Source organism: Procambarus clarkii, chromosome 90, assembly GCF_040958095.1.
Source record: "Procambarus clarkii isolate CNS0578487 chromosome 90, FALCON_Pclarkii_2.0, whole genome shotgun sequence".
Taxonomy (NCBI): Eukaryota; Metazoa; Arthropoda; class Malacostraca; order Decapoda; family Cambaridae; genus Procambarus; species Procambarus clarkii.
The window spans coordinates 11,890,058-11,914,372 of NC_091239.1; the positions used below are offsets into that span (position 1 = coordinate 11,890,058).

Sequence of the window (24,315 nt, forward strand, 5' to 3'; positions counted from 1 at the left end):
GACCAGCGGTACACCATGTCCTCAGCGTTGTACCCGTCTGTAGCGGAGAGTACAGCATTAGTGTTATAGTTCAGGGGCCAGATTCACGAAGCAGTTACACAAGCACTTACGAACATGGACATCTTTTCTCAATCTTTGGCGGCTTTGTTTACAAATATTAAACAGCTAATGAACTGCGAAGCACCAGGAAGCTGTTTATAACAATAACAACAGTTGATTGGGAAGTTTTCTTGCTTGTAAACTGTTTAATAAATGTAACCAAAGCCGTCAAAGATTGAGGAAAGATGTACATGTTCGTAAGTGCTTGCGTAACTGCTTCGTGAATCTGGCCCCAGCTCCTGATACCCAACAGGCGCACCATAGGTAAATTTCAGTGAATAAATGAATAACTACTGCTGGATCAGTCTTAGGCACATATTATTTACCAAACAGAGAAAGAGAGAGACATAGAAAGAACGAGGCGATTAGACAAAAACAGGAAGATAAAAAATATATACAGAAAGAGACGAAAAGAGAGAAACAGACAGGTAGAAAATAACAGAAAACGAGAGAGTGGTGGATATGTGATCTGTACTCCTAATGCCACGCATCTCAGGTTCTTCTCTACATCAAGGTACTAAAACATGAGGAAAGTGATGGTGCAGCCGGCCCTGAGGCCGGCTGGTACTCACACGAGGCCAGACTGAGGGGACAGATCTGGGTGTCGAGGGGAAACTTGCGAAGGTGCATCTTGCAGCTGGCTCGGACTGTGAGTCTTCACGTCCAGGGAGAAACAATGTTGTTAGTCACAGAATTCCTTGTGAGAGAAAGTGTGTGTGTGGAATATATATGTAAATTTATATTACATTTGTTAAAATCTGACCACATCGTCACTCCCACCCGCCCACCTGTCTTGTTAACACACACCCGTCCAATAGCACCCACACGTTCTGTCAACACCCCCAACCCCCTGCCCTGTTGATACCCTCTCGGCCCGTCAGTTCGTACATGTCAATGTTTGCCACGACGCCAAGCTAATCAACTATCTACGGGCTCACCATAGCCCGTGTTACTTGGAACTTTTTGTTCCAGGTAGCGAATCATTAACAACAACAACAACAGCCAAGCTAACAACAACCGAGAAGGGCTGCAGAGAGTTACAGGATGACCTTGACAATCTTCACCTGTGGGCAAACTAATGGTTGTTAGAATCATATCCCAACAAGTGGAAGGAAATGAAGGGGAGAAAAAGAAATCAGAGGTCAGGTGATATCTGCTCCACAGGGAAGACCAAATACAGACACAGAGGTAGTAGGCTTACGGGCTCATCATAACCTGTGCTACATGGAAGTTTTAGTCCTGAGTTGCTAAATCTAAAATAACAACAGAGGTAATAGATATAAATTCAACATCAACGCCAGCTTATTAAGAAATCAAAATATGGTCTTTTTCAAGGCAGCCAACAGAGCCTTTGTTAGATCAACACTAATATGCAGCACTGGCCTGGAATCCGCATCTTTGTAAACACAAAGCAGCCTGGACTTGTGCTACACTAGATATATGTGCTAGACTTATTTACCTCGTACTCCCTTATTAAATCTACTCCCTGTTAGGTACTACTGGGTAAAATAAGTCACTGTCATGAAGCCCACATACTCTGTCCAGCAAGTTCAAGTTCAAGTATGTTTATTGAGACAAGAAAAAATACATCTCAAAGGGATAGAGTAGCTTAGGCTATTTCTACCCCCCCCCCCAACCCCTCTGTCCATCACCACACACCCATCCACACATTCCCATGTGCGTGGACAGTAATTTACAATAACGTGGCTGAAGATATGATAACCAAACCACACATCAGAAGATATGATAAAAACACATCAGAAGATGTGACGTGATAACGGTCCAAGACGGACCGAAACGTTATCGTTTCTCCATTTTCTGATGTGTGCTTTGATCGTCAAGTCCTTGTTTGCCTTGTTAACATTTACCAACCCACCTAATCCACTGTTGTCAATGTTTACCTTTAAAAACAAAAAAAATAAATGATCTTGTTTCCAGTAAACAGCTTATAATCGTAGATGCGTTGAAACACAGAGCGACCAAAACACTCCTCTCTTAAACACACTCATTATCCTCGTTCGTTTATTAACCGTCATGTCATTATCATTCATTATCTTTCACTTTATCCGATTGACGTTCGTTCTTCTCATTCCGTCCCATCCTTCAAGACTTAACTTTATTTTAGCTTCCCCATCTCATCCAATTCCTCACACTGTTTTCTTCCAATCCTCTCGCCATTCTCTCTCAACGTTCTCCACCCACCCACCCCTCTCTCTCTCTCTCTCTCTCTCTCTCTCTCTCTCTCTCTCTCTCTCTCTCTCTCTCTCTCTCTCTCTCTCTCTCCTCACCTTAAGGACCAGGTGATCTGACCATCGAACTGCAGGCGGATAAAGGTGTTGGGAGCGGTGATCTTGTGGACGTAGGAGTTCTTGCCGTTGATAAAGAAGGTGTCAGGCTTCCAGAGCTTGGCAGCGAACATCCAGTTCATGGAGAACACAGACTTGCCCAGGTCAGTCTTGTTGAAGCGGAGACGAGGATCAAACCACTTTTGCCGGAGGTAGAGTTGCATAGCGTATGACTAGGGGGGAGGAGGGGAGAAAGAACTCTCAGGTAACATCACCATAGATTCATATATGTTGTAGAACTACTTAAAACACCCGTTAGATTCATAAACGTTGCAGAATATATGAAGACTCATCAATTTTTATCAAATTCACGAAAGTTGCCGAAATACACAATTAGGGAAAACATACTTTTCATTCACTTGGATCATCGCAGATTCGAACTCGGTCCTCAAACGTACGAGTGTGTGTTGGTTTGTCACCCACACAATGCATGCTTACAATTAGAAGGGATCTCAAAAGTACCCAACAGATATCCAAGTGAATAAGATGTTATTAACCACGCTGTTGAGGAATGCACCTTAATTACGATTTTTGTTAACAGTGTTGCTTATCTTTGTTCAATAAGTTGAAATAAACTCGACATCAAAAACATTATTGAACCAATGTTTGTGCCTGGTTCTGGCGTCTCTAACTCGGCTTACTACCTCTGGAACAGAAGACACACTTCCATGCAAGAATCATTAATAAGGCGACTCTTGCTTTCCTGCAATGTTTACTTTAAAACATTGAGAGATGGTAAGATTACTGAGGCACTTGTAATTTCATAAGTTTTGTCTGCAAACATTAATCTGGTTGAAAATGCCTATGTTTAAGGTAATTGACTTCTTCAGTATAATGAGATTCATTTTGATGCAAAATAATTATAAAACAAAGATACGAGATATCTCCAGTCTGTGTACTTTATCACTTTTCTAATACAGCTAAAACTAGTGATTATTCCGTATTAAGAATGTATGCACCCAACTACATTGCTACAGGAGCCTGTACACCAACCCGTCCTCTTAAAAATAACGTCACTTTTCGGTGGTATGCGCACTATGGCCAAATTTGGACGTAATTTGAAATGAAATCGACTCACAAAAGTGACGTATTGTTCCGTTTTCTGTTTGAGTCGTCCGGCTTACTCTGCAAGGTTAAAACAGGCAACTTTCCATTAACGTTTTTCATACCATTTTGAAACTTTATGCGAATTTCCTGCCCACCTAGCCTATCAGAGGATCCTTAACTTACTGTTGTTGAAAAAAAAATTCCAAATCTATTTTCATTTTTTTTTTCATTTTCAAATTACGTCCATATTCGGCCATACGGGCAAACGGCCAAAAACGACGTTATTTTTAAGAGGACAGGTTGTAGAGACTGGATCAAAGAACCAGAAGCTCAACCTCCGCAACCACAATTAAACGAGAACAAATACGTTTGTTCTCGCTTTGTTCCTTCATCATAGGTGAGTACTTGTTTGTTGTATTCACCAATGTTGTGGAATAATTGCTGCCGTCATGGGTATTTTATTCATAGTAGTCAGTGCTGCCACTAAGAGAAATTAAAAGTGCTCAAACGTGCTCTAAAACAGCTTCACAAATCTCAGGCTTCATACAAGCAATACGAAAACCTTACAAAACCTGGAATACAATAACAAAGAGTCAATAGACTTATCAGAAGCAATGAAGCCAGTACCACTCATAAAAATCCTTATAAGAGCATATTGACACATCTTCCATTGACAGAAGCTCCAAAATCCCTCACTGACCTTATTCCTCCGACTAGATTGTGTCTTTTGGATTCATAACTCTCAACTATACAACAGACCATAACTTACAATTAACACACATAATATGACAGGAAAACTTAATTCAAGAACACTTACTGAACACCCAAGGTAGTTATTAAAAGGCTTTGTTCCCTTTAGCTAAGCTCCATATTTGTTAGTAAGAGGCATGCCACTAAGATTTTTTTACATCGTTTTATTCTGGAGCTGTGGGAGATCAATAGTAGCTAGTTGTCATGATCAAACTATAGTCTATTGACTCTTTTAACAAACTTTCGCAAAATTATTTGTAATTTTTTGGCATTTTAATTAACAAAATGTATAGAAACATTTGCTTAATCAAAGCAATTTTGCTAGATTTTTTCAATAGGGATGCTGCTTATAGTCACTACCACAAAAAATAGTGAAGATGCTGCTAATGCCATTGCCTCACACGACAGTGAGGATGCTGGTCATATTCACTGCTCCCAATCACCCTCTGTTCCCATTCTATCATCTCCCTTTTCCTATCCGACCCCTTCCTTCTTTTTTTTTCTCTCTCTCTCTCTCTCACTCCCCTCTCATCTCCCTCTATTTTTCCCTCTTCTATTTTATCTCCCATTTTCTCTTCTATCTCTGTCTCAGAAGACGAAATACTGAATTTAAGTTCATCGTTTTCAAGTCCCGGCTGCTCCGGTGTCTGCCTCTCCCTCCCCCCTGACCCGCTCTCACTTCCCCTCTCCCATCTTCCCTCCTTTATCATATCTCTTTCTTTATTACCCCTCTTCTCCCCTTCTTTGCTCTCACCCAAGATTCTCGCTGTCTTCCCCTCCCCTTCTACCTCTCTCCGCTCTCTTAGCAAATGTAATACAGAATTTACAGCATCGTTTTCTAGTTAAGTCATCTAGGGACTCTCTCAGCCACCTTTCACTAGTTAAGTGGATAAAGGGGGGTCATTATGGCATGACCCCCTTCTTAATAGGCCTGACCCCTAACAGCTCATGGCTGTTCCGTACCTCAGACCATTCACCCTGCAAAGTTGGGTGAGCCTAGCCCCAAGCGTCTGGCTTCCCACCTCATACAAACATTCCTCTTCACCTCTTCCCCCACTTATCCTGATTCTCAGTCCCCCCTCATGACCCCACTCTTCACTAAACTACATTATTCTCCAACATCCCTTCCCCCCCCCCCCCCCCGTCCCCTTCTTCCCATTATCTCAGAAATATTTTATGAAGCACTGAAGCTACTCTTTGAGGAACTGCCAATATTTCAGGTTTGACTTTATGAACATTGCTTGGGGGGTCTCAATAAATGCAATTGTTTCTTGAAATAGTTCACTTGGGCCGACCGCGACTGGACTATGACCCTCTCCTACCCTACATGCCTCAAGAATGAAAGTTGGGCGAGGCTTGCCCGAAGCGTTAATCCTTGGACACAAAAACAAATATATCCTCTTAAAGACATAAATTATATATATACAAGACAAAATTATTGGCTGTTGTGGAATTTACAGAAAAAGTGTATGAAGTATTCCCAAACGTCAGTGCAAGTGTAAATTGGCTGTTAATAAAGAATACTCCATGTTTACAGTTCCTTAATACTGGTTCCTAACAGGCTGAGTCGACTACAAGGAGGAGCATGACTGAGCATGCTTGTGTGTGCTTCGGTGAGGCTGCAGCATATATGCTCATTAGCACGAGTGTGTACACACACACACACACACACGTGCTTGTGAACGCGAGTGTATACGTTTAGCCTACAAAGAAATACTCAGCTTCAGAGCAGTGTACAGGTCTTCACTAGATTTTGAACAGATGAGGCTTCTCGGCCGTCTTCATATGACCTACTTTCTCCTCTTCCTATTTTTTCTACTCCCCTTCCTTTTCCCTTCCATGTTGCCCTTCCTACCCTGCCTTCTTCGTTGCTCAGTCTACCTCACTATTTCCTATCATTCCTCTATCTCCGGCCAATACTCTAAGGAATCTTGTAAGCCGTTTTCACATCTCATTTATTCCTTTCCTAAATGCACTTAAACCAGTTTTCATGAGCATTTACTCATAGTACAGCCCTCATGCCTATGAACAGATAGACAAATAATTCCATTGACAGTGTAACATGGTCATTGGAAGCTACATTAACACAGATTAATAGGCCTTCTAACCATTGGGTTGTGCTGAGTTACCGAAGTTATCAAAGTCCTTCAATATACTGTTTTAAATGTGAATCACTGTATTAAACTAACGATGGCCGAAACGCGGGGTTGCAAATCCAAATAGGTGAACACACACACATACACGAGATACAATGGGCAGAGTTTCTTTCACCCTATGCCCTTGTTACCTAGCAGTAAAATAGGTACCTGTGTGTTAGTCAGCTGTCACGGGCTGCTTCCTAGGGGTGGAGGCCTGGTAGAGGACCGGGCTACGGGGACACTAAAGCCCTGAAATCATCTCAAAATAACCTCAAGAAGAAGATACACACGGATGTTGAATTGATGGTTGAGAGGCGGGACCAAAGAGCCAGAGCTCAATCCCCACAAGCACAATTAGGTGAGTACATGCGTGCACACATGCACACATTTTTATATTCTGAGTTGATAAAAGAATGCATTGTGTTCCTTTAATGATTTTTGTTGTAGGTATACTAGCACATTTTAACATGTCCTGGTGTGTGGTGTCAGGAGAGGGGGAGGGGGGGGGGGGCGAGCCAGGCCCAGCAAACACACACAGTCAATATACATTTTAACTTTTCTTCTCGCAGCTTTGTTGTAAAGTTGTGGTCATTATAAATTGTTGTGTAAAGTTTTGGGACGTTTTATAATGTACACTTTTTAAATTTTTCTGTCTAAAGAATAGCGCGCACGAGTTGGATAAATGAGCCATTCAAAAGAACTTGCATTTTCCGTTCCATATTAATTCAATTCTACATTTATCATTTTATATTGTGTGTATAATATATGCAAATAATAATAATAATAATAATAATAATAATAATAATATATATATATATATATATATATATATATATATATATATATATATATATATATATATATATATATATATATTGTATTTACTATCTTCTGGTTTAGGGCTTCTATCCCTCTATTTTCCTAGCATCAGGGCTTAGCTCAAAGAGGAGTTCTCCAAAACTCATTTTCGTTATTTCAAGGTGAAGAAAAAAGTGATTTTAAGAGGTCTCGTTGGTCCTGGGTAAGATCATAAGAAGTCAGGTTAATGTTGCCATCTTTAGGACGAGGGATCTTTAACTGTCTTTTGTGGGAAATTTTTACCCACCATATCTAATTATCAACTAAGAAATGTATAATTTCTGTATCATATCAAAATCATATCTAAAATCATATCAGAATCATTATAGATTCATTATACAGTTTGATCCTAGAAGATAATGCCACTTGGATCCCGTATGACATAGGGCCCTATAGATGCCTACGTGACTTTGTGCATGATCTCTTTTGGATCCAGAAGCTTCTAGAAGGATTTTTTAATTAAAAAATTATTGGAACATTGATTCAATATCCGGTAGGGATAAAAATCGAATCCTTAATAAGAATCAGTGGTACTATCAAGTACTACTTATAATCTTTATATCCTATATCAAATTATATTATAATCACATCTTATCTCAATCATAAGTCTAGACTGTAAAAATAATCAATCAATATTCATAGAAGACTTCCGTGCTCTGGGAGCATGGGAGGGGATCTGGGGCAGAAGCGCCCACAGAGCCCAGGAGGACCACGCGTTTGTTGACAACTGTGAACACTTGTGATGGATCCTTAGCGAACATTACCAGCTCAAGGACACCTTATCTAATATCTTTATCACCAGTGAACACTCTCTAGAACTGGGGGAGTACCTGGACAATATCTACAAGGAAAATCCTAGAACATTTATATAAAATAGGAGTGTATAGTGGAGCTCACAGTAACACGGTTTCCACCACCTTCATTCCTAATCTTCATCAACTATCATTCTTCTGCAACTGCCGGGACAATCACATAGTAATGCTACCAGATCATCATACAGCAAAGCTGTGACATAAAATATCGTGCCAAAACTCAACAAGAGAAAGTTAATCAGTCTGGCACCTTGTCAGACAGGCACCCCGACTGGCAGAGAAGTATATTGAAGGTTATTTTGGTATATGATTGGCCAATTGTATGCTTGTGTGACTTTAATATCCTATAAATATGTCTGTCGGTTAAAAAGCGAGGCAACGCCTCATATTTCAGTAAGTTTATTAATATTGTAGAAGAGCAGTAGGTCCTTATCCAAGCACTAGACCTCATGAGTGTCCAGTTGTGCCAGAAAAGATTCAGTCGCAATGCGTAAATAAAGTCTCATGAGTGTCCATTGTGTGGAAAAGGATTCAGTCAAGCTGACTGTACCCTAATCAAATAAATTGAATATAAATATGTATGCATATATATTTGAATATATAAATTAAGTTAACAATTGCTTGCTTAGTTATTTTATAAGTTATCATACAAGTTCATTTAATTGAATATAAATTTCTAGTACATAGTTAACAGTACTTAGACTACATTTAAAGTCATTTATTATACTTTAGCAATTTAATTTGTTGTTTATAGTATAAGAACCTATTGGCTGTTAATAGTTATGGTGCTAGGTTAGACTATGTATGTTTAAATCCCTGATTTAAACAGAGCCAGTGTTCAGTCATATAACTGAATTTATCAAATCTTATCCTTGTATAATATACAAGCTGATGTGAGATCCCTGTCTACAGGTGGACTGGAACTTCTATCAACTAATACATTCACCCCACCTGTCCCTTACAGCCCACAATCTGGCATTAGGAAAAGAGGAGCTAGGATTTACAACCCTAGCTAGAGATTTTAGGAATTAATTTGCAGACAGTAATTTTTTAATTTAGTTCAGTCCAAGTCTCTAGTAGTCTCCTCTTATATCAATCCCAGCAGGTTTTTCCCACATCTTTAAGCTTGGTCTAAATTGTCAATTCATATCTAAACCAAAGATGCATCAAAAACGCCTGGAAATTGAAATGTTTCTGGACGACATCCATAAGCTAGATGACAACAAAAAAGTCATCACTACTGACACACTTCAGGCTGAACTACTAACAGAAGCAGGGAAAAAACGAGGAACATTCATCTACAATCTTAACCCCATGACTCAAAGAAGCAGCAAAACAACTAAAAAATCTGAAAGACGTAACAATAAGAAAAGCCGACAAGACAGCAGCGTATGTATTGATTCCTACCCAAGAATACATGAACAAAATTAGCGACATCCTTAGTGATGAAACCAAATTTCAATGAATCACGAGGAGCCCTGTGGAAGACCTTAAACGCAAAGTAAACAAAACAATTACTGCAATCAACGCAAAGAAAGGTAGTGTGCATTTCACTAAACTCCAAGGCGACTATGGCTTAGGATATGCCTATGGCAATGTTAAGACACACAAACCAGGTAACCAACTACGCCCAATAATCAGCCAAATACCAACTCCAACCTATCACCTGGCAAAAAGACTTAACGAACTCCTAACTCCATACACTCGAAGCAACTATAGTCTACAATCATCAGCAGATTTCCTAGAATTAATCAAATCTACTCAGCCCGATGGAATCATTGCTTTCCTGGACGACGATTCCCTATTTACCAACGTTCCAGTCGACACAACTATAGGAATGATACTGGACAGAGTATACAGAGACGAGAGCACCCCTAAATTAGACATACCCGAGCCACACTTGAAGAGTCTTCTCGAAGCATGTACAAAGGAAGCCCCTTTCATCAGTCCGCAAGGAGACATGTATCTACAAATAGACGGAGTAGCAATGGGCTCCCCCTTAGGAGTTTTATTTGCTAATTTTTATATGGGAACCATCTAAGACAAAGTCTTCAGTATCAGACAAAAACCAACCGTATATTGCCATTATGTATATGATAAGTCTCAGTATTCAAAATCAACAACCTGAGTGAGTACCTTAGATCAATATAACTTTTGAACACAACTCATTCAACAGGAACCAGATTTCAAACGTACTGAAAATGCTTATCAACAAGGCTGTTTGTTAGTGACGGTAATTCCTTAATAATGTCAGGAACCTTGTATAAGTGAGAACCAGGAAACGCATCAGAATTTAATAGTTCACGTTCTACCCACACCCGAGAAGGAAAACGAGCTAGTGTTAGGAGCGGAGACTGAAGCAATACTCGTCTATGATGGGGGTCGACAGCGGACAAATGACTGTAGCGCTGGGTTTGTGGCCGAGCGTCGAACAGTAATAGCCTGGACGGGCAGCACTAAGACCCCCACCAGCACGCTTCTCCACGATGGTGGGCGGGTTACACGCACTCGTAAAGGAGGTAAATGAAAGAAAATGGTGTACAAATACAGACTCGAACTACGAGGTATATTGCAGGGTAGGAACACATGCCAACTGAGGACGGTGCTGCGTAATATGTACTCAGACATGGGGGAAAACTGCAGGAGGATGGGTACAAGTAGACTAAAACATGGGGGTAAACCTGCAAGAAGCTGGTTTACAAAAACAAACTAAACATGAGGTAAACTGAAGGATGTTGAGTACCAGATAGGGTAAACCAGCAAAATACACAATGACTCGAAGTGATAAAGGCCCACAATCTCATGGTAAATTGCAAATTATAAAATATATAAAAGCTTGAAAATTCAAGCTTGACGCACACTTGATCCTCATGCGGCTCCAGCATGTTAAATTGATTTGCTGATATATATGTGCCCAATAATGCCACGAGTGCTGTCGGGTGTTGGGGTATACACCGATTATATATTATATATACATATATGATTGAGTTTATTGCAGTGTAAAAGTTTGGTTTGTTCAGTGTTCATGGGCAGAACTGTCCATAGTGTACACAGTGCTTCACCCCGCATGTGCACCACCATCAACTGGAACAGTTATACCATGGTACACAACCGTACGACCGCTATAGTGTACGCGCTCCTCGAAATTTAACACGTTTAGCGTAAATTTTTTGTGAGGTATTGCTGTACGGTAGTTCTTATAAACCCTGCCGTTAGGATCTTTGGGGGGGGGGGGCGCATCCTTAAAGGGGACGCTGCATCCTTAGGGGGGGACGCTGCATCCTTAGGGGGGGACGCTGCACCCTTAGGGGGACGCTGCAACCTTAGCAAAATGGGGAAATTATTCAGTTTCAGATCCATGTGAATCTTATGAAGACAGAACCGCGCTCATTATGTCGGCAGCGAGTGATCAGTTAATCATGTTCGGTTCTCCTTCTGTCCCTCAGGAAGGACGGGAGGAGAGGACATGATTACCAGTCTAGGACACTACCTATCCTAACAGTCACAGTCCCGCTCCTGTGCTAGGTAAGTCCACTAACTGGGTCACCATAGCCCGTGCTACTTGGAACGTTCTATTCTGAATCTAAAACAACAACTACCTATCCGTTCCATTATTTCCTCCTTTTCCTTCATCTTGAGGATGCAAGGAAGAAAACGATTACCCACACTGCCGCAAAATCTTTGCTACCAAACCACCCTATTCCCGCATACATGGCTACAATGACCGCCCCTTACCCGGGTCCTCACCTCTGGGACCATCTCCTTGCTCTCCTCCTTTTCCCTTTCCACTTTTCCTTCCCCGAAGGCTGTTGTTATAGATTCAGCTACTCGGAACAAGTTCCAAGTAGCACGGGCTATGGTGAGCCCGTAACTTACCTGGCACAGGAGCGGGGCAAGTAGCACGGGCTATGGTAAGCCCGTGGTGGACTTACCTGGCACAGGAGCGGACCCCCGAAGGTTCCCGTCACTCAGTCTTATAGGAAATGAGTCATGTGAACTTCCATTAGCCCAAAACATTTAGCATCCATCACTCAGCAGGGGGAGAGAGATGAGGGGGGGGGGGGTTAAGGTGAGGGGAGACATCAGGGGGAGATGTACACATTATGGGACAAGGTATACCAAGAGGGCGAGGGAATACAACATTGATGAGGTATACAACAATGAACAGCAATCTTTGTTCTCATGCCCCGGAACTAAGAGGCATGAGTTACGAGGAAAGGCTGCGTGAAATGCACCTCACGTCGCTGGAAGACAAAAGAGCTCCGGGGACACATGATCACTACATACAAAATTCTCAGGGGGAATTGACCGGGTTATCTTGAGATGATTTCAGGGGCTTAGTGTCCCCGCTGCCCGGTCCTCGACCAGGCCTCCAACCCCCCAGGAAGCAGCCCGTAACAGCTGTCTAACTCCCAGGTACCTATTTACTGCTAGGTAACAGGGGGCATCAGGGTGAAAGAAACATTTTGCCCATTTGTCTCCGCCTCCACCGGGGATCGAACCCGGCACCTCAGGATTAAGAATCCGAAGCGCTGTCTACCCAGCTGTCAGGCGCCTTTAGACTAAGGTGGGGTAGACAATGATGGATTATTTAACACGATTGGTAAATGCACAAGGGGACACAGGAGGAAGCAGAGTACCCAAATGAGCTACAGACACACTAGAAAGAACTTTTCAGTGTCAGAGTAGTTAGTAAATGGAATGCATTAGGCAGTGAAGTAGTGGAGGCTGACTCCATACACATTTTAAAATGTAGATATGATAGAGCTCGAGAAGCTCATGAATCTGTACACCGGGTGAGAGGCGGGACCAAAGCTCAATTCCCGTAAACACAACTAGGTGAGTACACACACACACACACACACACACACAGTTCAGAAATTCAGTTTGTATTGCAAGCACTTACTGTCATTGGCTGTTTTGCTTATAATAGTAATGATGCAAATGTTGCCAAAGAGCTCTACTCCAATATGCAGATTTTATGCTCTAGCCAATTTCGTTGAAAATTTTCAGAGACACTTAGCTGAATATTGTAAGTTTTAGTCCTATAACTTTGCTTCATGGAGAATAAAATTGATATCGATCGTTGTGTTAGTGGAAGTCTAAATTAAATTGTTGTTTAAGTTCCTCGTTCTGCCAATCTGAATAGTCATGATCTAGTTAGATAGTGGTGAATATTTTGAAGTGTATGGCATACATCTACATGTGCTCTTCATAGTGGATTTGTGTGTTTATAATTTGAATGAACAGCCACAGAGAACTAGGTAGAGTGTTGATTCTCTCCTCTAATGAATATCTTTGAAGCATCTTAAATAGACAACGAAAGTTCCCTAGCATTTCTGCTTGATCGGAAAACGACACGTATGAAAAGAACCTTTATAAGTAACAGTTTATCACAGAGAGAGAGAGAGAGAGAGAGAGAGACTCAGAGAAAACTTGAGCAGTTTGATTCCATCATACGACCTATACCATTTATTCACACATACAGTACGTTCTTGCCCTGTCATTATAAATAACTTAGCGGTTTGTGCTAAATAACGTTTAATCACTATATAGTGGAGTGACTGATATCTATAAAGCGGCTCACACTCCCGACAATGGAGAGGTTGGCGCGAGGAGAAGCCAGATAAGACGAGTCTTCACCGCCAGCGTCGGGACCCACAAACAACCTGAAGATTACGTCAACACACGCTACCAACGCTGCTTCATCTCCTCTTGAAACACTTAGAAGCTCAGCATTTAGTCATGTGCAGGTGTATGGGATTTTAGCCAACACACATGTAATATAAATATATATATTATATTATATATATAAATATATATATTATATTATATATATATATATATATATATATTATATATATATATATATATTATATTATATATATATATATAAATATAATATATATATATATATATATTATATATATATATATATATATATATATATATATATATAAATATATATATATATAAATATATATATATATAAATATATATATATATAAATATATATATATATATAAATATATATATATATATATATATATATATATATATATATATATATATATATATATAAATATATATATATATATATATATATATATATATATATATATATAAATATATATATATATATATATATATATATATATATAATATATATATATATATATATATATATGTATCTATCGAGTGTGTGTGTATTCACCTAGTTGTATTCATCTAGTTGTGTTTGCGGGGGGTTGAGCTTTGCTCTTTCGGCCCGCCTCTCAACTGTCAATCAACAGTTTACTAACTTCTTTTTTTCCCCACACCACACACACACACACCAGGAAGCAGCCCGTGACAGCTGACTAACTCCCAGGTACATATTTACTGCTAGGTAACAGGAGCACTCAGGGTGAAAGAAACTTTGCCCATTTGTTTCTGCGGGAATCGAACCCGCGCCACAGAATTACGAGTCCTGCGCGCTATTCACCAGGCTACCAGGCCCCGCCCCACCCCGCCTGGTAGTGTGTGTGTGTGTGTGTGTGTGTGTGTGTGTGTGTGTGTGTGTGTGTGTGTGTGTGTGTGACTTAATACTGAATTAATTCAATATAAATTCACACACGTTTGAATTAAGAAAAATGAATGAATAGTGACCTGTTCTTCATAAGCAGGTATGGCCAGCTGTCACGGGCTGCTTCCTGGGGGTGGAGGCCTGGTCGAGGACCGGGCCGCGGGGACACTAAAAAAAAAGCCCCGAAATCATCTCAAGATAACCTACTGTATCCGGAGCAGGTGTCAGTATACATCATTCCCAGTGAGAACACGTTTTGGACATGTGGACAGACTTGGAGGGCAGGGTTCTGTCTCCTCCGTTTTGACACTTTGCGTTAGAAAGGTAAACCGAGAGTTTACCTAATTCTAATTTTGATGCATTTTTGCGACGCCAGGAAACTTGTTGACCATTTCATATCTTTATTGTTGTCTTGTTTATCAAACGGAGGAGACTGGAACAGACTTGCGTTATTAACCTTGTTGAAGCTCCACATGTCCCTGGTTCGTGTTAAGACCGTTCCAATGTTCTGGGGAAGACGGCCCTTTCCTCATTTTACAAATAGGTCTCCAGTTACCGATGGGTGAACAGGTAAGGATCGGTGCCATTTCTCTTTGCCTTTTCCTCCTTCACCCTTCTGCAAACCATTGCTAACATTGCTAACACGCAGCGTAGATATGACAGGAGAGAGAAAGTGTTCAGTGAAATTGACAAACATTGACTCTACACGCCCCTGGAAAATTGAATTGTGTTGGTGATCTGAAGAGCGTGTTCCCGGTGACCAATATTTGTACTGGGATTACGGGAGGATGCGTGAGAAAAACGAGAGAGAAAAATAACAGTATATGAGAAAGAATAGCAGCGGGAAGTTTGGAGGAACGGAGAAATGGGCAGCTACAAGGGAGTAATGGATTTGGAGGGGTTTGAAAAAGGGGAACACGGAGAGACGAGGGAACACACACACACACGCGCATGATATGTATTTGCAATGGAACAACAATGCAAAATACAATAAGCGCCAAGATATGACAACTAACCCACACACCAGAAGATGTGACGACGACGTTTCGGTCCGTCCTGGACCAATATCAAGTCGATTGTGATAATCGACTTGATAATGGTCCAGGTTGGACCGAAACGTCTTCTTCCACATCCTCTGGAGTGTGGGTTAGTTTAGTGTTGGCACGGGTGTGGGGCGAGCAGGTGTGGGGGGCGAGCAGGTGTGGGGAGGGGGGGGGGTGTTAATGGGCAGAGTGCCACCGCTACAACACCCAGTCGTATCTGACTTATGGGTTTCTTTGACTATGCTGATGTCTGTCGCGCACTTAACCTTACTGATGTCTGTGTCGCGCACTTAACCTTACTGATGTCTGTGTCGTGCACTTAACCTTACTGATGTCTGTGTCGCGCACTTAACCTTACTGATGACTGTGTCGCACACTTAACCTTACTGATGACTGTGTCGCGCACTTAACCTTACTGATGACTGTGTCGCACACTTAACCTTACTGATGTCTGTATCGCGCACTTAACCTTACTGATGACTGTGACATAACCACTGCAACACAGCGCTATGCCGCGCGCTTTTATAAGAACCAGTAATATAATCCTTTTCCATTTCGTGATGAGTTTATTGAAGGTGATCGATCACGTGTTTGATAATGTATTGTTTGCTAGTTTCTATTATTTCATTACTACTAATGTTAATTTATTATTCATTTATGTCTTTGGCTTCTCATTCACAGTTATTTTTCTGCTCTTAGTCGCTTGTTCTCTCGCTATGTGCGATAAGTCTCGCTAAGGAGCCGGTCGGCCGAGCGGACAGTACGCTGGACTTGTGATCCTGTGGTTCCGGGTTCAATCCCGGGCTCCGGAGAGAAACAATGGGCAGAGTTTCTTTCACCCTATGCCCCTGTTACCTAGCAGTAAATAGGTACCTGGGTGCTAGTCAGCTGTCACGGGCTGCTTCCTGGGGGGTGGAGGCCTGGTTGAGGACCGGGCCGCGGGGACACTAAAAAGCCCCGAAATCATCTCAAGATAACCTCTCAAGATAGCATGAGAGGGGTGAGAGTATGGAAGAGGTGGGGAGGTGGGGGTCGATGGGGAGGGTGGAGGGACGGAAGCTGGGGGTGGGGTGGGGGGGGGGGAACACTCAGCTGGATAGAAAAAGGTCCTTTGGTAATATTGGTTTTCGCGATGGGGCAAGAGGGTGCTATGCAACAGTGGAGATGGGATAGGTCGAGATTTGAGGATTATTGGCGACTGTTAGGAGGGGGGGGCGCGAGGGGGAAGTTGGGGTGGGGGTGAAGCTGAGAGGGGTGGGGGTGAAGCTGAGAGGGGTTGGGATGAATAGGTGGGAGAGGAGAGAGGCATTTAGGTAGAGGAGAGAAGCATTTTGGTTTTATTTCTAAATCTTAAACAAAAACAACAACGGTATTTTGAAGTAGTGGTTAAAGAAGAGCTGAAGAGCTTATAGGTTGGCAGTGAATGATATACATTAATCTTATTCAGAACAGTTAGAAATTAATTTTTTCTCCTAGACCATGTTATTTCCTGATTGCTTACGCCTCCAAAGTATATAAAATGACAAATTTTTTCCCTTCAAACTTTGTTTCACTCGTTGCTTAAGGCAGCTTGGGGGCTGACGTCTTGAAGATACCTGGAGGCTGCAGTCTTATGAAACAATGTGACGGAGACGACGAGTCGACAGCCTTCAAGAAGTCTCCCCCTAAGCTGAGGCATAGATCAAAGTTTGACAGGAACAACAGCCGTTTTCTATATTGTGGAGGCATAAGAGACCAGAAAATATTACTGTTACATTGTGTTATCATGACTGTTGAGAGAAAGGGGTAGAGAAAAGAGAGGGGAGGGAGAGGGGGGGAGGAGGAGGGGAGAGGGGTGTTAAGAGGTAAGAGCGGAATAGAAGAGGGAGAGGGGGGGAAAAGAGACAGGACCCGGGCACTGACGGGTTCCCCGCTGTATAAATAAATAGAAATATATGTCTGTTCAAGGTTGAAGGCAGACGGGAAAGACGGGATAAGAAGGGGAGAGAGACACTGTCCCGGGTACCGCCAGGCACGCCTCCAGTATGTGTATGTATAATATATATATATATATATATATATATATATATATATATATATATATATATATATATATATATATATATATATAATTACATATATATATTATATTATATATATACAAACACATATTGGTGATTATTCGACAGAGGGGCATGGGGGTCGTGACTGTCTCCTCTTTAACTGTGAAACTTTGATATCTTGGGAGCGAACACCACCTGCGGCAGGTGGATGACCTGGGACAGGTATCACACTTCCCCTCCCAACACCTGTGGCAAGTGAATATTTTCTTATCTTAAACGTAAAGAAATTGTAAATATCATAGCTTTTATCTCTATAATATAGATATTATATATATATTAATATATTATATATTATTATATATATATGTAATCGAGATTTTGGACACCAATGTTACCATTAAGGCCGCCATCATCACTAAGGCTATCTGTAGTAGATACCCGAACTAGAGCCACCAACATAAGTATCTTTGATTTCAGAAACTAATAATTAGAACCACAGTTATTACTACAATTTTAAATATTACTAAAAGTTTTTTCTACCTAAATCGCTCGGCTAGATAAGGTATATTAAACCACTCCATTTGGCGAGATGGGCCTACCAGCCTCCCTTCAAGTTGGACCTAAGTCACCTTAAATGTCTGGCTAGAGTCCTCATCTCAAGGGATTCAATAATAACCGCAGGTTTGCTTATGACGCCTGGTTGACTGAACAAGAGAAATGGTTTCCACACCAAGGTTATGGCCGTTTTTAAGAACGCTAACTCGAGGGTACAAGAGCTGTAGAGGCGGTTACATGTTGGTCAACGTGCCAGGATTGCTGACCTCTTGGGGTGAAGAGAAGAGACAGTGAATTATTTCAAGTGCCACATAGAGGAGTGGGCGTGTGTGTAAACAACACAGCATGTCTTCAACGATATTACATACTAATGTGTGTACAGGAAAGTACACACATTAGTTTTGAAAACCTGATTAGGATTCCCGTATAATCTCAAGTTCTTACTGCAGTGAGAGGCTAAGGCAGAGCTGTGACGTAACCATTACAGGTATTAAGTAATAATTTGGTTTTCAGTTTGACGTATATGTCCCTCTGATCTGTATAGAATTCCAATGACACAACATAAGTAAATGCCCAACCATTTACAGTATTGGATATTGTTTAAAAATAACCCAGGAAGTTCAGAGAATCCATTTCCGTTTAATACTGCCGTTTTTTTTTGTAGCCAAACACAGTGCTAGCCACATTAAATAATTTAACGACGAACTCCACAACTTGGAATCCCCTTCCCAAGGTTCGATTCGGAGGTGCACGACCTATATCCATTAATTAAAGAGATTGTGCAGTTTATGTTAGACTTCTCTCTAAGACTGAACGATCATGAGTTTGTGGAGCAATTTTCTCTACATTATTCCTATCGCGAATTAATATGTATCTATGATCTCTAGTCAAGTACTGTGAGTTGTACTTGTTTTCTTACACGTATCCACGCTAATAGGCTTCATAATGCCACTGAGAAGGTCGACCAAATAGTAGTAATGGGCAATTATAATCATTATTAGATCAATGACTGCAGTTAGGAGAGTTATAACTCGATAATTTTCACTGTGACCCAAGTCCTAACTCCTCTATTATGACAAGAATTGCCACCATTGTAACAGCTGTGACCTCTATTATCTCCACTATGTCCCATTAATCTTCTCTATGACGCAGCCATCAAACAAACAAATATAAACGTAAAATTGACTGTCAATCCCTTAAAACTTAAACTTTGTTATGAATCCTTTTAAATTATATACAATACAAAAATATAAACATATTCTAATAAATTAATCTTTTACTCTTAATAAAAGACGAAAACTTTATGTCATAAATGTCACAATAACTTGAGCAATATAAAAAAATATTTGTGTTGGCTGTGGTAAAAGAAAGAAAAAATGGTTTCACCAACACCTGGAAAATGAAAATGGAAACTAAATTTGATTAGTTCAAGGTTCACAGATTTTGTTTTTATAAAATGTAGCTGAACACATGTTATTGTAGTAAGGCAGACTGGTAATAAAAGTATTTAATTAACATCTATTGTCTCGGGGCGTCACCTGGGAGGCTTCGCTGTCATCATTATTGTTGACCTTTAAATGAGAGGAAACAATTGCACGATGTGGCCCTTTGGTAAAAAAAAAAAATAAAATAAAAAAATAAAAATAAAATATATATATATATATAAATAATAAATATTTTTTGTGGCGGATAGAAAAAAAAGTATTTGGAGCAACAACTCGGCCCAAAAAAATTTCTGCCCCAATAAAGTTCAATATATATTCAATATAGTGTTCATTCTTTTAAAACAAAAAAAAAAACTTACACCAATAATATATACAAATAATATTAAAATTAATATTAAAAATAATATAAATAATATATTAATTTTCACAACGCATGGGAACTTGGAAATGCAAGTGACAGAAAAAACAAAAGTCCAGTCACACGATACAAGTGAACATGAAGGAGCTTTCTCTATGCAACGAGCAAGACACAACAACGTCGTTGAACCATCACATATGAAGTGAAATGCGTGCTATGACGTTTTGGTCCATCGTGGACTTGAGGGACCAGAACGGACTGAAAAGTTGACACTTTCGTGCCATATGTCGAGGCTGAGGTTATATGTCAGCGCCTCACTACAGTCTTATTCATGGCGGGTCCATCTTGCAAAAGAAAATGTTAAAATATCGATTCTTTCAGAAAAAAATTGAGTTTAAGTATTATCATTTTTGTCAATACAGATTGAAGCCTCAGACACCGATTGTTAAGCAGCGTGTTTCGAACAACGCAGGTATCAAACAATACAGGTATCAAACAATACAGGTATCAAACAATGCAGGTATGAAACAATGCAGGTATCAAACAACGCAAGAACCGAACAACGCAGGTACCGAACAACGCAGGTACCGAACAACGCAGGAACCGAACAACGCAGGTATCAAACAAGGCAGGTACGAACACAACGGGTACGAATAACGAAGCTACAAGTTACACATTCATGGAAACTCACCGTAACTCCCCCCCCCCCCTCTTAAGAAGTTGGAAGAGTACCGGAATATGGAAGTTAAGAGAAAAGAGAAGAGGAATAATGTGCGATGTGGTGAGAGAAGGCAGTAAGGAAGAAGAAGAGCCAGGAGAGAAGGAAGGGGAGGGGGAAGGAGTGAGGGAAGGGGAGGGGGAAGGGGAAAGGGGAGGGGAAAGGGAAGGGAAGGAAGGGCTTTTGTTCTCCTACCACAGACGTGGCCACACATTTACAGTTCTAACCAGCATATAAGCATACATTCTGTCCTCCACTGGACAGGTTTATTAATCTGTTAGACATAAAGTTTAGTGATTCATTTGAACACTCAACCACATTAGGTGATTGTAGAGCTTTAAAAATGCTAATCAAACCGACAGACATAAATGCATACATTTACGTCGGTCCTACATAAACAGCGTTCGAAGTATGTTAATTGTTTAATACAATACATAATGAGATTAATGTGCATTTACAAAAGGTGAAATGCATTTCTAACTAGCTTACACATATACGTATACATACGTATATTTACACATACACACGTATATTTATGTATCCTACTTTGAAAGGGTAAGATAACTGTTATAGTAACTAGTGTTATTAACAACTTGACCATAGAGAATCATTATAATGATAAGGAAGAGATAATGGAGAGGATGAGAGAGAGAGAGAGAGAGAGAGAGAGAGAGAGAGAGAGAGAGAGAGAGAGAGAGAGAGAGAGAGAGAGAAATGAGTAACAATGAAGAGATAGTGGAGAGGATGAGAGAGGAGATGAGGGAAAGGGTGACCTGCGGAAGAGAAAGTTAAAGGGGCTGGAAGAGAGGCAGGACAAAGAGAGAGAGAGAAGGTCAAAGCACTGTGTCTCCCAGGTGGCTTAGATGGTAAAGTTAGATAGATCGAGAGGTGAAGCGAGCAAGCCAGTCTCTAGATGGCTTTGGTTGCGTAAACTTAACTGACAGAACAAACGCTAGAGACGTTCAAATATATGTATATTATGTATCACGTACACATCATACAAAATATATATAGGGCGTATCACTTCTGGTTGTGTATGTATGGACCTCTGGGTCCCACCCCCTGAAGGTCGAACTTCCGATCCTTCCATGATGCAACCCCACAACAGTTAACTATTCCCCAGTCCTATTTACTGCCAGGTGAACAGAAGCATTGGATGATAAGAAACATGCCCTCAACCATTTCACACCCACCTGGGATTCGAACCCAGGATTCCTGACTGAGAGAAGGTTCACTATTCAGGTGAGGCTGTGCCTGAGACAAGACCAGAAGGCTGTTTAACAATAGCTCGCTAGTGCTGCATGAGACTCAGCCTCTCCTCCAACAATGATAACCCGCTAAACACACACCGAAATTACGACATTGGTACAACGTTCGAATAAGTTTTAACACCTAACCAGTTATAACAACGTTCTAATACGTCATAAACACGTTAAGCCAATATGTAACAACTTTATTACAAGTTGTAACAAGCGGAAAATAGAGAATTTCGGTTTGTATTTCCAGGGAATACTTACAGCAACTGTTTTGTCAAACGTACAAAAATTGACTGTTGGTCATAAGTACCATCATTTTAGGAAGGTTGGTTGAGGAAGTGTTACATTATTCGTTGCACAGTGTATTGAGATCAGAAAGATCAATGGCAATGTAATGACTACAATATATATTGACTTTGAATTCAAACACTTGTAAACAAGATCAAAACAGTTTGTTGATGTGTTGCGCAGTTTCAAGAATAATATTCAGGTGTTTAGGTGTTTACTACTTGTGTTTTTGCGGGGGTTGAGCTTTGCTCTTTCGGCCCGCCTCTCAACTGTCAATCAACTGTTTACTAACTACTCTTTTTTTTTCCACACCACACACACACACACCCCAGGAAGCAGCCCGTGACAGCTGACTAACTCCCAGGTACCTATTTACTGCTAGGTAACAGGGGCACTTAGGGTGAAAGAAACTTTGCCCATTTGTTTCTGCCTCGTGCGGGAATCGAACCCGCGCCACAGAATTACAAGTCCTGCGCGCTATCCACCAGGCTACGAGGCCCCACAGAGGTCTGACAGTGTCCACAGTGAAGTCTCTAGTTCCAGATTAAATCATTGTTCCAAGAATTAGGTCTAAACTAGTGCATACAATTTTCAAGAAATTGCCTTTACATGGTATTTAATCCCAATTACATTAATTATAAAAAGCCTACACACAGGTAAAATGTGAATTAACATAACTGAATAACAATAATGTCCACTGTTTTTTTAAAACCATTAAGAAGATATTTTTAAAAAATTTGCTTGAACCATTCAAATATTTGTGATTTATTTCTGTCTTAAATGATGTACGATCAAAAACATAAGAAAAGAGGAATAACTCGTGTTTGGACAGCAACCGAAACTGACTACAAGTAAATATTATAGCCTGGGAATATGTAACAAAAACACTTATCACCTAAATGGTCTGAACAAACCGTGATTCACAAATGCAGTTACTCACGAATATGTAGTTACTAGAGAGCAAACGCAATTCAAGAGAAAGATGATCATTACTCTAGTCTACTGAGAGATGGCCAGGAGGCACTGAGGTAAGGAAATTTTTAGGGGAAAGCGCCAAGCCATTACGACTATATAGCACTGGGAAGGGGTCAGGATAAAGATTTGGGATGGGACGGTGGGAAGGAATGGTGCCCACAGGAGACACTGAGCTTACCTCTTGTTTCTCGGAGAAGGGTCCCATTGAGCGGACATTCATGTTGACCATTATGGTGGTGGGCGGACCTGGAAGACAAACTATGATTTAGAGCAGTAGTGATGATGGATCAAATATAAATGGTTATAATATTGCATATGTGTAAAGATCTAGACAGAATTGTGGAATAATTTTCCTTTCTTTAGTGGTTGTGGTAGTGTGGTATAGCTTACCTGTGCTTACCAAACACATTGGCTACTCCCACCGACGCCGTAGCTGCGGTTCGATCAGCCAGCTGGTTGAGTTTAGTCATTTATTATGCATCCCATACCCATTCCGGGGGCGGTTGTTAAAGGGTTACAGAGGCACATAATGAGTTCAGGATCTGAACCTCACAGTTGGAATGGTAGCAGCCGTCTTGATAAAACCTAATCAGCTTGGAGTTTGGGATCCCCCTAGTCTGTAACTGTATGTAATTCGAGCATTCGTATCCACTTCCACAGACGAGAAAGCTTGATTTAAATAACCAAGATTGATTTTTTAAAGGTCTTCAATCAAGCCCAAAGTGATGCTGTTCTCCGAGCTGTTCGCAGCCATTTCTCTCCTCCTTATCCACCCATCCAATCATGTTACAGTGGTGGCTTCATGCTTCTCTCCGGGGAACATGACATAGGCTCGTGTGAAGGTGTCCATCAGGGCCTCTTTAGCCCCCGTCCTATTGCGCTTAGCCATAAAAAAGGTCACTGATAGTGTAACAGGCGAGCTGCACCTCTGGCTCCTGGACGATGGCACCCTTGCCGGAGACTGAGGGGGGGGGGGGGGGAGGGGGGGGGGGGTGTTGGAGCGGGTGGGGGGTTGAGGCGG

General features: G+C 40.9%; 1 protein-coding gene across 5 annotated transcripts in view; it reads right to left on the reverse strand.

Annotated features, from left to right (window-relative positions):
- Positions 1–24,315, reverse strand: part of LOC123746566 (gamma-aminobutyric acid receptor subunit alpha-6) — a 186,710-nt gene that overhangs the window by 15,452 nt on the left and 146,943 nt on the right. For all 5 annotated transcript variants that reach the window (XM_045728163.2, XM_045728165.2, XM_069318346.1 and 2 more), the window contains 4 exons: positions 23,473–23,540; positions 2,388–2,617; positions 672–754; positions 1–37 (listed from right to left, as the gene is read on the reverse strand). The exon at positions 1–37 is cut by the window's left edge and continues 98 nt beyond it. In XM_045728163.2, coding sequence (XP_045584119.1) covers positions 1–37; positions 672–754; positions 2,388–2,617; positions 23,473–23,540 — 418 coding nt within the window. The remainder of the gene's footprint in view (positions 38–671; positions 755–2,387; positions 2,618–23,472; positions 23,541–24,315) is intronic.